The 15,445-nt window shown below is 35.9% G+C and overlaps 1 protein-coding gene across 3 annotated transcripts in view; it reads right to left on the bottom strand.

Annotated features, from left to right (window-relative positions):
- Positions 1 to 15,445, bottom strand: part of LOC135198552 (uncharacterized protein C18orf19 homolog A-like) — a 61,646-nt gene that overhangs the window by 14,473 nt on the left and 31,728 nt on the right. Inside the window, exons 1-5 of one of the 3 annotated variants that reach the window (XM_064226261.1) lie at positions 12,633 to 12,904; positions 9,207 to 9,422; positions 8,423 to 8,630; positions 7,898 to 8,043; positions 1,632 to 2,209 (exon numbers count right to left, since the gene is read on the bottom strand). In XM_064226261.1, coding sequence (XP_064082331.1) covers positions 1,848 to 2,209; positions 7,898 to 8,043; positions 8,423 to 8,630; positions 9,207 to 9,354 — 864 coding nt within the window. In that variant the 5' untranslated portion in view covers positions 9,355 to 9,422; positions 12,633 to 12,904 and the 3' untranslated portion in view covers positions 1,632 to 1,847. Of the gene's footprint in view, positions 1 to 1,631; positions 2,210 to 7,897; positions 8,044 to 8,422; positions 8,631 to 9,206; positions 9,423 to 12,632; positions 12,905 to 15,445 lie in introns of those variants that run through there. The other 2 variants (XM_064226253.1, XM_064226244.1) reach the window with 2 other exon arrangements.

Genomic DNA, 15,445 nt, shown 5'->3' on the forward strand with positions numbered 1-15,445 from the left:
GTAGATCACCTGACCTACCTGTCGCGTGTGCCGCGAGTTTTGAATTCTGTCGTGACGTCAGAGACGTATAGCTAAGTATATATCTGACAGGAAAGTTCATGTACAAAATGATATTTTAGTGTTTTAGATAATAGTTTAAGGTAAACTTTGTATAGGATGATAGTTTACATTTGATGTTTGAACTATTAAAATAAGCAGTTTTAACATTTTTAGAGGGGGGGTCTGATTTTTTAACTATTTAAATAGGCAGTTATAAGCATTTCTATAAGGGGATGTCAAGTATTCACAGATTTCAGCTATTTGCATGTGTTTGTGGTCCCTATCCCTGCGATTACTGGGGGTTGCCTGTATCTGGAAAATTATCAAGTGGTGATGTCCCTAAATTTATCCTCTTCTTCACCTAACAATAATGTTACACAGGCAGTCCCAAGTTATCGGTGGAGGTTCCGTTCTCGGCAGGGTGCTGATAAGCAAAAACCAATATCATCCGAAACTTGGTGATTTATGCCACTAAGAGTGCTAATATCCAGTTAATGGTGCCTCCTTTAGGTATGTTATGGTGCCACAACTCTTGCTGGTGCCGATAACGGGATCTATCAAGTTATGGCGCCATAAATTACTGATTTTATAGCATTAGACAAGAGCCATAAAACTGGACCGCAATTAACCGAGTCCGCTGATAACCAGGGACTGCCTGTATATATCTAATAATGGTAAAAGGGCAACTTGAAGAGATGGTGCCAAAGGATTTTTGCACTGATTCTTAGGTCTTTGACTATTTTGCTTTAAGCCTTTTACTTTTCATTCTTTCTTTCCCTTCAATCTCTTTGTACAAAGCTGTTCAATTTCTGCAACTTTAACCTACTTAAATTTTCACCTATCATGCATGAATAAATTCTTTGCATGAATCAGATATGTCACTTATTAATATATATATGATGAAAGTCACTGGTCCAGAACTCATTTTGACAATACCCAACCGCACAAAATCAAGGAATAAAAACAATATATTAAATGAAGGTTAATCACATGCAACAAAGATCTTCACCAATCATATCTTAACAGTTTCATTATATTATCAAACAGATTATTAAATTTACATTATAAACCATTTTTGGAATTAAAAAGGCCTGTTTGCAAGAAGTGAATAGTTCTTTGACTACATTCGATGACGATCACTTATCTGAAAGTGTGACTCGCTGCCTTGAGTAAAATGAGCTACCTACAACACAGATACGTATTCTTAAGTTTACTCAGAGAACTCCACAATTAACAAATTATCAAGCTGAAACCTGTAACACAACAAATTTAAATCCATATTAAAGGTATTTACTTATACTTAATTTTAAATTTTTCCCATATCAAAACAATTACCAACTACAGTACTCCCTAAAACAAACAAAATGACTAAAAATAAACAACCCAAAGATGTTCCTTACATGTGAAAATAAGCTGAGGACTGACACATACTTGTCTAAAAAGGTACAGCATACCCTGTCTAAATGCAACATCAAAATAAAAAATTGAAAAAACGATCAGTTAGCACCACATTGATATCTGCTGGCAAAAGCAAACCACAGTCAAACCTCACAAGTGAAAACAGTGTAATGTAGCCAATGCAATGTCAGTAATTCCACCAAACACAAAATGCAAAGAGCTGCTTTTATCACATTGTACACCTGTTCCATCGCATATCACGCTCTTAACATTAATTTTATACAAACTCCTAACTGACAAGCAGGATCTGTGACCATATAAAAACATCTCCAATTACATGAATATCAGCACAAGAGACAACCTGAAAACAAAGCATTAGCTAGATGTACTTAAACCTCCAACTATAATGTTCACCTCTTTGTAAAAACTTTTTTCTTTAAATTTTCTATTTTCTCCCTTCCAACATCCATTTTATCTTTGTATTCGTCTCTCTTCTCAGCTACTTTCCCTTTTATCTCATCTCTTTTTTCTGCTACCCTATCCCTAATCTCTTCTCGTCTCTCACTGACCCTTTCTATGATCTCATCTTTCTTTTCCTGATATCTTTCAAGCATTTCTTCCTTTTTCTCTTGATACTTTTCTTTCATTTCCTCTCTTTTCTCTATTAATTCTTCCTTTTTACCTTCATACATTTCCTTGAGCTGTTCAGATGATGGGACTGGCTTAATGTAGCCACGTTTCTTGAGGTAATTGATTGATAGAGTTGTGCCACCTGTTTATTGCAAAAAATGAAGTATTAAAATAAGTATTCAACAAAGAATGTAGATGTGATACTTTTAGGGAAAATATTAAATTCTGAGATCAAATGATCCTTTCTTATTCTGTGAGCCACATATCAATAAAGAACCCAATGAAATTATGTACCATGTTAAGGGAATCTATAAACCAAAAACAATCATTTGAGAAACTTTTTAAGCATCCAAAATATCAAAAGCTGAAATTCTAAGAAACAATATGACTATTATTAATGTATGACTTCAGACCACCAGAGAAGTGTGTTCACTGTCTATGAGGAATAGGAAAGATCAATTCAATATAGTGATTAATTCATATACATTATCAGAAAGAATAATTTACTATGTCATATATTCCCAACAATAAGGAAAACAGCTAGTAAGTACTGATGTGACAAATACACACTATGGCTTTTGGTGATTATAAAGAATTTTGAATGCTGTAACAAATCTGAAATGGCGTGGAATATAGCAACATAAGTCTTTCAACCTAATAATTTCATAGTTAATAAAAATATCCCTAGTTAAACTGGAAAGACTATCAATACAAAGCTACAAACACAATTTGATATGAAGAGTACAGTTGACCATTTTCACTAAATGTTTTTTTTGCTAATCAGCCTAGTCACAGAAATGTACAAAATTAAGAAACAAATATGACATTTTTATAATAAAATAACTTTCTGTATATACTTACCAAGTAATTATATAGCTATAGTTTCTAAGTAGTATGGCAGCTAAAATTTTAAATCAATGGTAGTGATTCTTTTGTTTTTGGTGTAGGTAACAACTAGCCATGGTCACTATTGGGGGAAAGAGAGACAACTTGGCAAAGGCCGGTCAATTTGTTTGTGCCATATGTCCTTGCAAGGGGAGGTGGGTGGGATCCCATTCTCTAATTAGTACTTGGTAAGTAGTATATACAAAAAGCTATTTTATTATAAAAATTTCTTTTTTGTATATGAATCCTACCAAGTAATTGCATAGCTGATTCCCACATTGATTGGAGGGAAGATGCAAGGACTTATTCTACTCCCAAAATATTAGAGAATGTAATAATTTTAAGCTGAGCATAGAAAAATTTGCTAGAATTGGTAAAAATGTTTTTTGTTCCTTACCTTTTAAGAGAGCTGCTGCAGGGAGTTACTGCCTCTGGTTGGCACTCATCTTAATTTGTAGAGGAGTGGCAGTATAGCCAAGGGTCACCTAATACAAGAGGGGGAGCTTTAAGTGAAGGAGTGCTCCAATCGCGCACTCCAATCGCTAATAAAGCATAGAAATTTTGCCCCTACCCTGGGTGCAGTACCATCACAAAATACAACCAGACAATCAAATAAATACCTATAACAAAATTATTAAAAACACCAACACCCATCCATAAAAACTATGACTGGAAGGTACCCAAGCACACAGTACCACCAGACTACCCTATAACTTGACAACCTCTAATAAGGTGAGGAGATAGGATGGAAAGTAAACTTCCTTATGTGTCTGCCCCCAATACCATGCCCGCTACTGCCAAAGGACCTAAGATACTGCAGTTACTACACATCGTTTCACCTTCTTCTAAGTAAAATGATGCAAAAACCAAATTGTACCTCCAATATGTTGCTTGCAGAATGTAAGAGAGTGAGAGGTTATGCTTAAAGGCTAATGATGTAACCACAGCTCTGATGTCATGAGCTCTAACCTTGAAAATGGGTAAAAGTTCTTCACCAATTTGAATGTGCATTTCTCTTATTAAGACCCTTAGGAAAAAGGAGAGGGCATTCTTCATTAAAGGTCGAGACAGGCCTCTAACCGAGCACCACAGAAGACTGGAGGGTTCTCGAATCTTCTCAGTTCTGTAGAGGTAAAATTTTGAAGTCCAACAAAGAACTCTCTCTTTGTCCTCCAAACCCAACGCATTGCTCAAGTTCTTAATATTAAGAGAACAAGGCAAGGCTGGGGTTTTCTTCTTCACCAAAAAACCTAAGGTGTAGAAGCAAACTGCATCACCTTGCGCAAAACCTACCCATTTGTCAATTGCTTGAATCTCACCGATTCTTTTGGTGGTTGCTAACATTACCAAGAATAAGGTCTTCTTAGTCAAATTCTTGAAGGAAGTCAAACTAAGTGGCTCAAAATTAGGTCCTGAAAGCCATTTCAGAACTGCGTCAAGGTTCCAAGACAATATTTCAGACTTCTTGTGTTTACAAGCTTCAAAAGATTTTAGGAGATCGGTAATATCTTGGTTATTAGTGAGATCCAGACCTCTATGCCTAAAAATTGAGCTAAGCACTGACCTGTAGCATTTAATAGTTGACTTGGATAACCCCCTGGAAGCTCTCAGAAATAAAAAAAATCTGCTATTTCTGTCACAGATGTCTTAATAGTTGAGCAGTGACATCGATGCGTTCTGATTCAACTTGAACTTGTTCAAGACTTCCCTTATCTTCCTGAATGGAGGGAAGGCATAAAGATCTTTGCTCGACCAGTCCTGTAGTATGGCATCTGTTGCCCAAGCAAAAGGATCTGGCACTGGTGAACAGAACGGGGAGTTGATGATTTCTGGAAGTCGTGAAGAGATCCAATATGGGTGTGCCCCATAACTTCCAAAGATCTTGATGCACTGACTGATTCAAGGTCCACTCCATGGGGATGACTTGGTTGCATCTGCTCAACTGGTGCTCTAGGTCAATCAACCTGCCTAGTACAAACCTTGTCACTATTGTCATATGGTTTTGTTTTGCCCAAACAAGCAGGTCTTTCGCTGTTGTGCAGAGAGAGAAGGAGTGAGTCCCTCTTTGTTTGCTGAAGTAGGAAAGGGCTGTTGAGTTGTCTGAATGTACTGCAACACTTTTCCCGGCTACTTCTAAAGCAAAGGTTTGAAGCTTTCAGTTCTTTTACATTTATGTGGCTTCGTAACTGTTCTTGTGACCACTCCCCAGAGAGTTCCCCGTCCTCCAGGAGAGCTCCCCAACCTATGTCTGATGCATCTGAGTAAAATCTGAGGTCTGGGTTCTTAACTAAAAGCAACTTCTCCTCCAACAACCTACTTTCTAATTTCCACCAAAGCAGGTGTTGATTTCTGGTGTTACTGGAATAACAAAAGACTCTGGATACTTCTTTCTGTCCCAGCTAGCCTTGAGGTAAAACTGAAGATCTCTCGTGTGCAGTCTTCCGAGAGATATGAACTGCTCTATGGATGCTATTGTTCCAAGCAGACTCATCCAACTGTTTGCTGTACATGAATGAAGAGACAGGAACTTGTCCACTGTCTTTAAGCAGGGTTCCACCCTCTTGGGGAATGGAAAAGCCTGAAAACCTTGAGATTTCAGCATTATCTCCAAATATACTATCGTCTGAGATGGGATCAGCTAGGACTTCTGAAGAGTGATGAGAGGACCCAAATCATGGGCTAATTGGAGTGTGTTGTGAAGGTCCTCTGTGCACTGGTACTTCAAAGTGGACTGAAAGAGCCAATCATCCAAATAGAGGGTGATGTTGATCCCCATTAGATGAAGCCACCCTGCCAGGGGAGCTGGAATGTGCATGAAAACCTGAGGGGCAGTTGACAGTCCAAAGCACATACCTCGAAACTGAAAGACCCCAGCCTGGAACACAAATCTGAGGTACTTCCTCGATGTTGGATGTATGGGTATGTAGGAATATGCTTGCAACCTGCATATCCACCGACATCATCCAGTTATCTTGTCGAATGGACGCATGAATGGAAAGAGTGGTTTCCATTCTGAATTTTGTCTACTGTATGAAGACATTTAGATCAGTCATGTCCAGGAGCGGTCTCCATCTTCCTGATGCATTTGGTACCATGAAAAGGCGATTGTAAAAACCTTATGATGACATATTTTCTACTATTTCCACTGCATTCTTGGAAATAAGTGCAGACACTTCCTCCAAGAAAGCCGAAAACTTCTCTGAGTCTTCTGAATAAACAGTCAAGGCGATGAGAGGTTTTTCCCTGAAGGGTATAGAATAGCCCTCTTTGAGAACTTGAACAATCCATTGTTTTGCACCTTTTTCCTTCTATCTCTCCCAGAACAGGTGGAGTCTGGCTCCTACCGCAGCACAGACAACTCATTGTTCATTTCTTGGTGGCAGGCTTAGAAGATGACTTCTTAATGGACTTAGCCAAGAAACAGACTGTGGGTCTTGGTCTGGAAGGGTTTCTTGCTCTCCCACGGCAAAAGGGTTACTTTTAAAAAGGTGATTCTGACCTTCCCCTAAAGGAAGGAAGCTCTTAAGGATTCTTGGAAGCTTGCAACAAAAGATCTTGGGTTGGCTTCTTGTACATTCTCCATTAGAGCTCTAAATAATGACACTAATTGAGCCATAGACTCCACAATGAATTCACACTTAAAGTTGTATTTTGACTCAAATTCGGCAATGGCATTGGGGGCAGCAAGGAGGGAGCTAAGTAAAGGTTGAAGTGTTAACACTGGGGAAGGAATAGGAGACATAACAGGTACAGAAACAGGTACAGGCAGTCCTTGGTTTACAATAGTTGCGGCTTATGACGTTCCGAGTTTACAACGCTTTTCAATTATATTCATCAGAAATTATTTCTAGGTTTACAACGCCGATCCGACAGAAGAAATATGACTCCAAAAAGGCAAAATAAATCAATATTTGAAGGGTTTTTTAATGAAAACCACAATAAAAATGCAGCTTACATAGTTTTCAATACACCCACAGCATTAAAAGTAATTTTTTCTTAGGATTTGACAATTTTTGACAATGTCTCGGCTTATGACACGTCTCATGAATGGAACCCCTGTTGTGAACCGGGGACTGCCTGTAAATCAATGCTATTTTCCTGACAAATAGAGTCTTGCTGTCGTCTAAGAGTCGCCTTTCTCTTCCTATCCCGCTCTAATTTATTCAAATGGGAAGAAAGAACTTTCCATTTGTTTCATGTCCCATTCAGTACATTCCTCATATGATAATGATACTGAACAAACCTGACCCTTACAAGTCACACAAATTGTGTGCATATCATACTCAACAGAAGTTAATCTCGTATTGCTGCAACAGTGAGTAGTAGACAAACTTGCATCTGACATCTTCAAAGTCGGGAAAAGTATAAGTAAAAATCTAGATAATCCAGTCCAATCTGTAAGGAAACCTAGGTCTTTTAATAAAAAAAAAACCTATCTGAAGCAAAAAGCTACCAATATGAATACAATACTTCACTAATCTGTTTGCATGTACAACTGGTAAAGGAAAAACGAATTCCAAATCAGCCAAAGATCAATAAGCACTGTTGTCAACCGGCAGAAATAAATTGACAGGCCTTTGCCTAGTTGCTCCTTTTCCCCAGATAGTGTGGATTTCAAATTTTAGCTGCTGTACTAGTTAGAAACTATAGCTATGTAATTATTTAGGAAGTTACATATACAAAAATGAACTATCATAAAGTTTAAATAACCGTGCCAGTTACAATGAAAAATTAAATATTCCTAATATCCTACCAACAATATACATATATGATAATAAATGAACATGGAAGTTTATTAATTGAAAATCAAAGTCATTTAAAATAACAAACTTGATTGTTGAGGGACATACATCCTAAAAATATATAAATCAATTTCATTTGTTTCCAACTGCATTTTTGGCAAACGAACAAGAAAAAATGACAAAAAATTACATGGCCAACTTACCAATGGTTACAGTGTACCTTGCTGGAGTAGCAATTTTGTACATGGCATAAGCAAGAGCATAATACCCAGCATTACTATTTCTAAGATGACTTAGAATTTTTTCACTAGCTCCTATCCATTCCAGCCATGGAACAATATCCACACCACTGAAAGAAAAAGTTTATCAACAGTTTGTTAGAATTATTTCAACATGACTTTGACCTCTCTCAACACTTGGTAAAAACAAAGGGGGACTGCTATTTCACAAAATGATCAAACATGGGCATCAAACAACCAGCTATACTTGCACAAAATTTGCATAAAGCATTTCAATTCACAGAAAACTGAAGATAAAATAATGAAACTACATATTTGGGATCTCTGAATGCTACACCACAAGTAGAGTGCTATACTTTTAAAATAATCCAATATTTACTATTTATTTCCAAGAAAGCATTTGATGTTCTTAGTCCTTCATAAAGAAATATATACCCCTCAACAAAGTTACATATCCCTAAAAAAATACAAAAAATCTCATTCAATTACCTTTTGGCAGCGATGAAGAAAGAGCCATACCACACAAGAGATGTTGCTACATGTACTGGGATCAAGACATACCAATACTGCTTGTACATAAGCTTGAATTTCTGGACAAGAGACAGCTTTTCCTCTTTGATTCCATCGTTTTGAATAGCAGTAGTACTTTTACTACTGGTAGATGATTTTAAGGTCTGTATCTCATTTTGGTTTTCATCTAAGTTCAAGAGAAAAAGAGCAAATTACTGCAAGGGTAAAATAAAAATTTTTGTAAAATGTTTTTAAATACAGCATAAATTTTCCTGTAATCAATCAGTAAGTCATTTGACTTTTGACTATTCTTTCTTAATTTAGTTGTATATCATAGTAAATGCAGCTTTAGTTAGTATTTTATTCTCACTTCCAGGTATCCAACCTATTTCAACTTTTACACTAGTATCATATAATCTGCTGACCAAAAGAATTTCTAGGGCAGTAACTTTGAAGGGCTTCTATAACATCACTAGTCAGTGAGTCTAAGTTTCTGTGGTGGCAAAATTTAAGGAATATTAAAATGCTGATTTTATTGCACACAATTTTGGTATGAAAACAGATGCATTGTTTGGTAGAGAAACTTTGATTTTATTATGTGAAATGACTGCATATCTTATGCCTAATACAGACTTGGAAACAAGAATATAAATGAAAAAAATGTGGCCCTCTGTGTCTTATATGTTCCATTGACTCAATGTCTACAGAACACTAGAAATAGTGGTAAATAAAGACTAAATATAAATAAAAGATCAGTACTCACCTACTGGAGTTGATGGCTGACTTGGAGGCTTTGTAGAATACAACCGCACATGACACTCCTTAAACGTAGTGTCAGGCAGTGACCATAAAGGAAGAGGCGTAATTGCTGATGGAGAAAGAGGAGGAAAAACTAATGTACCGCCCGTCATTTTTCTTATAGTAAACGGAGCGTGATAATGAGAGCTATAGCAGTGATGCTTTCTGTGCTGCCAAGTACCTAGAAAGAAAAATTAACAAAAGTATTATATTTAGTACCTGATATTTACAGGAAAACAATAAACATTTGGAGTAACTTCTATTACATATATGGTTAAAAAATCCTGCAAAAAAGCATTATGATACTGTACAAAACAGTCATCAGTTGTCAACATCCAATAACCCTGAAACATATGCGGGTCAAAGAATAGATCATTTATTAAAATGTATGTAAATAAGCACAATTTAAAAAGTCAAACTCAACTAAACTCTAATATCAAAACACAAGCATAAGCTTTTTCTCAAATTTTTGCTTCAAAGCTGAACAGGGTATGATGAAAGATTTCATATCACATCTGGGTCAGCAAAATACTATCTAGGGCAACTTGAACACCAAAGATATGAAGATATTGTGTTCTAGAAATAACAATCAATATTAATGTACATTAGAAGCAATAATATCTTATCTGACATTATTTTCTGTGACAGTTAAAAGGCATGTTACAATTATAGCGTAATGGTGACTTGGTTGAAGTTCTTAATAATAATAATGATAATGGTTTAATGAAACTGCTAATTTGATTATTTTCCGTGATTGTAAGCATCCAAATAATAACAAAAAAATCAGTCAGGCAACAGTCAGGCAAGGATTTACATGTTCAGATAACCATATAATCATTTACAGGTATAAGAAGCACTTACCCACAGAAACTGAAATATTTGGTAAAAGCAGGCAAAGTTATCTAATTCCCTGATTTGCAACACTAAAACACTAATGAATCTACTGAGCAAAGGACATCTTGAAAGATCACTGAATGTTTATACTAAAGATAAGATATACATTTCTTTCAGACTAAGCTTCTTGTAGTGTGAATACTGCCTACAATGTGCTTTGCCTGGCACAATGTAATCAGTGTTTGAAGTTCTTTGCAGCAACCCTTCAGCCCTCAGCTGCACTATTTTCTGCCTTTTACAGTGATTTTTTTTTTATCCTTTCCTATAAGTAGAGAGATGCCTCTCCATTTGCTTTATGACTTCATAAAGTCAATGAAACAGTATTCTTGGACAACTTTAAGAACCTACTGGTGCTAGTAAACAGTCTGATGCTTACACCTGAAGATGCTGAGTCCTGTGCAGACCGCACTGCAAAATTCTCACTAAGACACACTGGCATCTAGTCTTGAACATAATCTATAAAGCCCTACACTAAGAGAATTGATAAGTTCTCACATCTCTTGCCAGGGAATGATGAGTTCTGAGCTGGGTTTTCTCTACAAACTTGGGAATATGCAAGATTGAGGAAGATCTCCAACCCTCCATATGCTAAATTATATTGCATTTACTTTTCAAAGATTGCCGTGGTGTGGCTTGTATAGATATCATACGTTGCCAATTTTTATGTTATGGTGATCATATTAGTTTCATGAAGACTACTGAAATGGTTTCCATTTCTTGAAATCTAGTGCTTCGTTTCCATTAGATATTTTGAATACATCCTATTTCCTCTATTCTTGGTTGAAACCTCAGTTTCATTAATAAAAATAAAGATATGACATATTTTTTGCCAGTCATTGCCAGATCTAATTTTAAGGGTCCTATGATTCGTAAGAGGATTTAAAAAAGGTCATGGTCTCGATCAGCCACTGTGTTAAGTATGGACAGCCCAAGTGACTCTCTCAAACGCCAGTTTCCAGAAAATACATAGGAATGAGTGGATGTCTTATCTTAAAAAATGAACCAAATAAAACAAGATAGTGAATCCCCAAGGTGTTAATAGATTGATTGATTTATGAATTTATGGCCCAAGACCAAGCAGCAGAACCAACAGGCCATTTGGTGCTTCTATAATTATAGAAAGAAAATGAAGGAGTAAATGAATTGGGAATGGAAATAAAACAAAAAACAAAATAAATTAAACATGTAAGAAGCAAACTCTTTCCTGGACTCCCAAGGTCTCAAGTGAATCTTCCTAAGAAGGATTATCTCTGCAGGAAGCATTTAAAGGGCCTTACATACTCTTAGACATGACAACTCTGCCTTTTCTACTTGGCCCCACCAGAGCGATCTTGGAGAAGTGAACGCACTGTAAATGTGAGAATCTGTGAAGCTCACTCACTCTTCACCGATGCTACAAACTCATTGAGAAGAGAGAGGTCAATGACCAGTCTCCAGCTCCTAGAGGACTTTTTCCATCAAAGCCTGGAGAAGAATTACTTATGACTCCAACAAAGTTCTTCTACAACGCTCATCATCTTTGCACATAGGTGAGAGATCTGGATAACCCTAGAGAATAGGCTGGGAATGGGATCAAAACAGAATGAGTTGATAGGTCTGATTCTTCCTAGAAGAAGAGGATTGCTAGGTATCAGATAGATCTGAAAGGGGTCTGGACTTTTCCTAATCCTTTAGTTAATGACACAGCCAGATCAGAAAGCTTGGCTGCTCTCCACTTTGCAGAACCTGGAGGGGCTTTTAAGGATACAGTATTACACAGTAGATGAGGGTGTTTTGAGTGTCGGAAGACCTTTTCTCCAATGCCACTATGATCTTACTCCTCATAGAGAGTAAAGAGGAACCACACAATGGTTAATACAGTAAAGAGACCACTTGCAGTCAAACTCCAAACGTATAAGAACAGCCCAGATATGGCATTATGTCCTCTCAAGATCAGACTGGCCCAGACTGGTGTGAAAGGAAGGTCAAAGTCCTTCCTTCAGATACCAAAATACTCAAGTGATTAGGTCTAAAAATGTTTGAGATATTATATGCAATCTGAGATCATGAAAACAATGAAATTATAAAGTATGTATTGTAAATACAAAACATGACCTAAAATTACTCTTTTTGCTTACTCTATAATAACAAATGACTGAATAGTATTAGTAATGTAATAAAAAAATTACTGAATATTAGCACTGTATGCTGAGTTTGCAGCTACCATTTTCTGTTCTTTTAGAATAGAGTGCAGTAGGTCCCTCCAATTATGCACAACCTTTTGACCAAAGTACATACCGTATTCCAAACTGATAGTAGCACCAACCTTTGCCTTCTTATATAAAATAATGCTTAAAATACTGGAAACAAATGGAAACACTATATTGGAACCCAAAAAGACCTTTTTGATTGAAAAGAAATTTTTTGTGCTTTCTAATACAGAGGTTGCTGCTAAGTACTGATCCCCAATTACTTTTAAAATAAAAACTGTATACCTCTAATAAAGAGAATTAATTACCTTGCTGACTCACAAAGCTGTCAATCAAGGAACATCTGCAGTCTTCTTGCTGCTACACAAAACTATGTCAGAAAACTGAAACAACTTACGTTCATCATTTCACTTGAAAAACAATAAAAACTACATATGCCAAGCAACTTTTAATTCCAATCATTCAAGTAATACAGAGAAACTCCTTAAAAAAGCAAATTTATAAAATAATTTAGCACCAATTGTTGTTTCAGATTTCTAAGACATGCTTAACCAAACACAACACCAAAGAAACTGAGCAAACCATTTGAGGACCAAACCAAAGGCCATCAGTGCTTATCACAGGCTCAATAACAAGTCAAAGAGCAAAGATTGCTTATCTGTTATGCTACTCATTATCAGAAAACCAAGTTACTGTTCTCATCACTTTGAGAGGAATATCATTTAGGCACTAAAATAATTAGTAAACAGTAAATAATCAATAAGATTAAGGGTGTTGGCATGGGGTACATTATGCACTTTCTAAGGTTGGTAGTAGATGATAAAATCTATAAAACAGCATGAGATACTGGCATATGACAATGAAATAATTACCTTTATAGGACTGTATTATTATTTTATTACAAAATAATAATACATACAGTACTAACTAGACAAATATAAAAATATTTCCAAAAAATAGTTTAAAAGTAGTTTGTTTACTTTCTCAGGCCAGAGAGAAGTTTTTGTTATTTTTTTTTTTCAAATAAAAAATAAAATAGCAAACACATTAAACTTTCACAGATTTCATTCAAAATTCTAATTTTTTAAACTGTACACATTGTGCTGAATAACATGGTATGTTTATAATACTGTGTGTAACTTTAACCATTCTTGCTCAATTGAATATATAGCTCTCCTTGAATGTCTTGGGAAGCCTAACAGATAGGTTTGTTAAACCAGCATCACACCAACAGAGGTTGTACAATGGGTTTTCAATGCTAACTTGGGAAACCCAAGTTAAGAAAATCTTTTTTGCAATCTGTGAAGAACATTTAGCATTGTCTACAGTGTACCTCACATGGGGCAATTTAAGTGATCCCCAACAGTGGAATGTCACTGGTTAATATACTAACTTTTTGGTCTTACATTTCTACTACGTCATTCAGATAATCAAATGTGTCATTTCTGAAGGCCAAAGCAGTTCAACTGGCTTTCTGAAGTCAAGAGCAACCCATATCACCCTTGTAGTAAGCTTGGATACTTTTCAGCATATCATAACAATAACTAATTCTCAAAATTCTTGATAATCAGTGAAGGGAAAACAAGCTTCCTTTGACCCCTCATCTTATCTGATGTTTACAAAACTTCAATCTCAACAAGAGATTAGACAAAATATTCAAAATGTACCATCAAACAAACAATGCAATAAGTTTCTGTAACTTGATTTTTTATATCTAATACAAATCTTCAAAGAACTAAATCTCTGTGTTGTTGGGTACCAGGGCCCTACGGAGATTAATATTATGTATAACTACATTCTTATTGTTTAATTAAGATAAAATTTACCATTTTCCAACATATTTTAATAGGTATTCACTATTCTAATATTATCAAGGTGAAAATGATTCGGGATAATAATTTTATCCACATTAACAGACTCAACTGCACACACCTCACCACATTTCATTCAGTACACATGTCATACTTTTAATACAAATATAACGATGTATAGTTACTCTGTCCTACAATCTAAAGTCAAATCTCTAGCTAGAAAGGTTTACTGAAAGTTACTTCCCACTTTGTCTGACTGGTATCAGCATCATAAACATCTGCAAATGGATTAAGCACATATGAAGCAATATCCACTCAACTCTTGCTTGTGGACATTCAGCCTGAAGCCTTGCCTGATTCAGTTGATCAGTTATTTCTTTTCTCTAAGAGGTTCTAACTCGTCCCATTATTTTATCTTACAGATACTGTTATAACAGACTAAAAGATTTAACAGAAGTCCTATTTCAAACAAATGTACCTTTAATACATTTCAAATAAAATATTAGTTAATGCAATAAGCTATAACAAGAAAGCATAAAGCCAAATACATATACACTTAGTATTGTCAAAGTTCTATATAAGCAATAAACTTAAGTATACATTCTAGTCCACATAGTGACTAAAAAGTAATCACAATCAGAACTAATAATAATGGGAAACAACACTGGAGATAGTACAGTATTATCACCTGATGGTCATCCACCCTGACCAATACTGTATCACCATAATAATAACAAAATATGTAATAATATGTAAATAAATTCATCTCTTAAAACAGGATATGTCTCAAGTATAAAAGGCCCATCAAAACACTCTGGTTTAAAACTATATTTTGGTGGACTGACTCCCACCCTTATCAAGTAGTGAATAACAGAAGAAGTTACATTTGCGAAATATATAGTGGAAAATATTTCCTTAGGTGATGCCTGGGGTCACCTCTAAGCTGACGTTGGTTCTGTCAATCTGCTTCACCGTTGCCTTAAGGAAGATATTGTCTATATGGTCAGAGTCCCAGGCTCCATTGGAAAGGTTGATCCTATTATCTTGTTGTTTTATTAGTAATTATCTTGTTGTTTTATTCGTGAAGATTCTACCATCTGACATTTGTACCAACAGCTGCTTTTGTATAAAATTTGGGATGAGTTCCAATCCATGGTATGGTCTGTCTTATTTATATGATGGAAAATTGCTGAGCCATGTTGTCCATATCTAACCGAGTGCTTATGTTGGGTTAATCTTTCCGAGAAGAGGTTTTCCTGCGAATCCATAGTATGACTTATCGCAATCCCTACAGGGAATTTCATAGACTC

This window comes from Macrobrachium nipponense, chromosome 23 (genome assembly GCF_015104395.2).
Source record: "Macrobrachium nipponense isolate FS-2020 chromosome 23, ASM1510439v2, whole genome shotgun sequence".
NCBI classification, from domain to species: Eukaryota; Metazoa; Arthropoda; class Malacostraca; order Decapoda; family Palaemonidae; genus Macrobrachium; species Macrobrachium nipponense.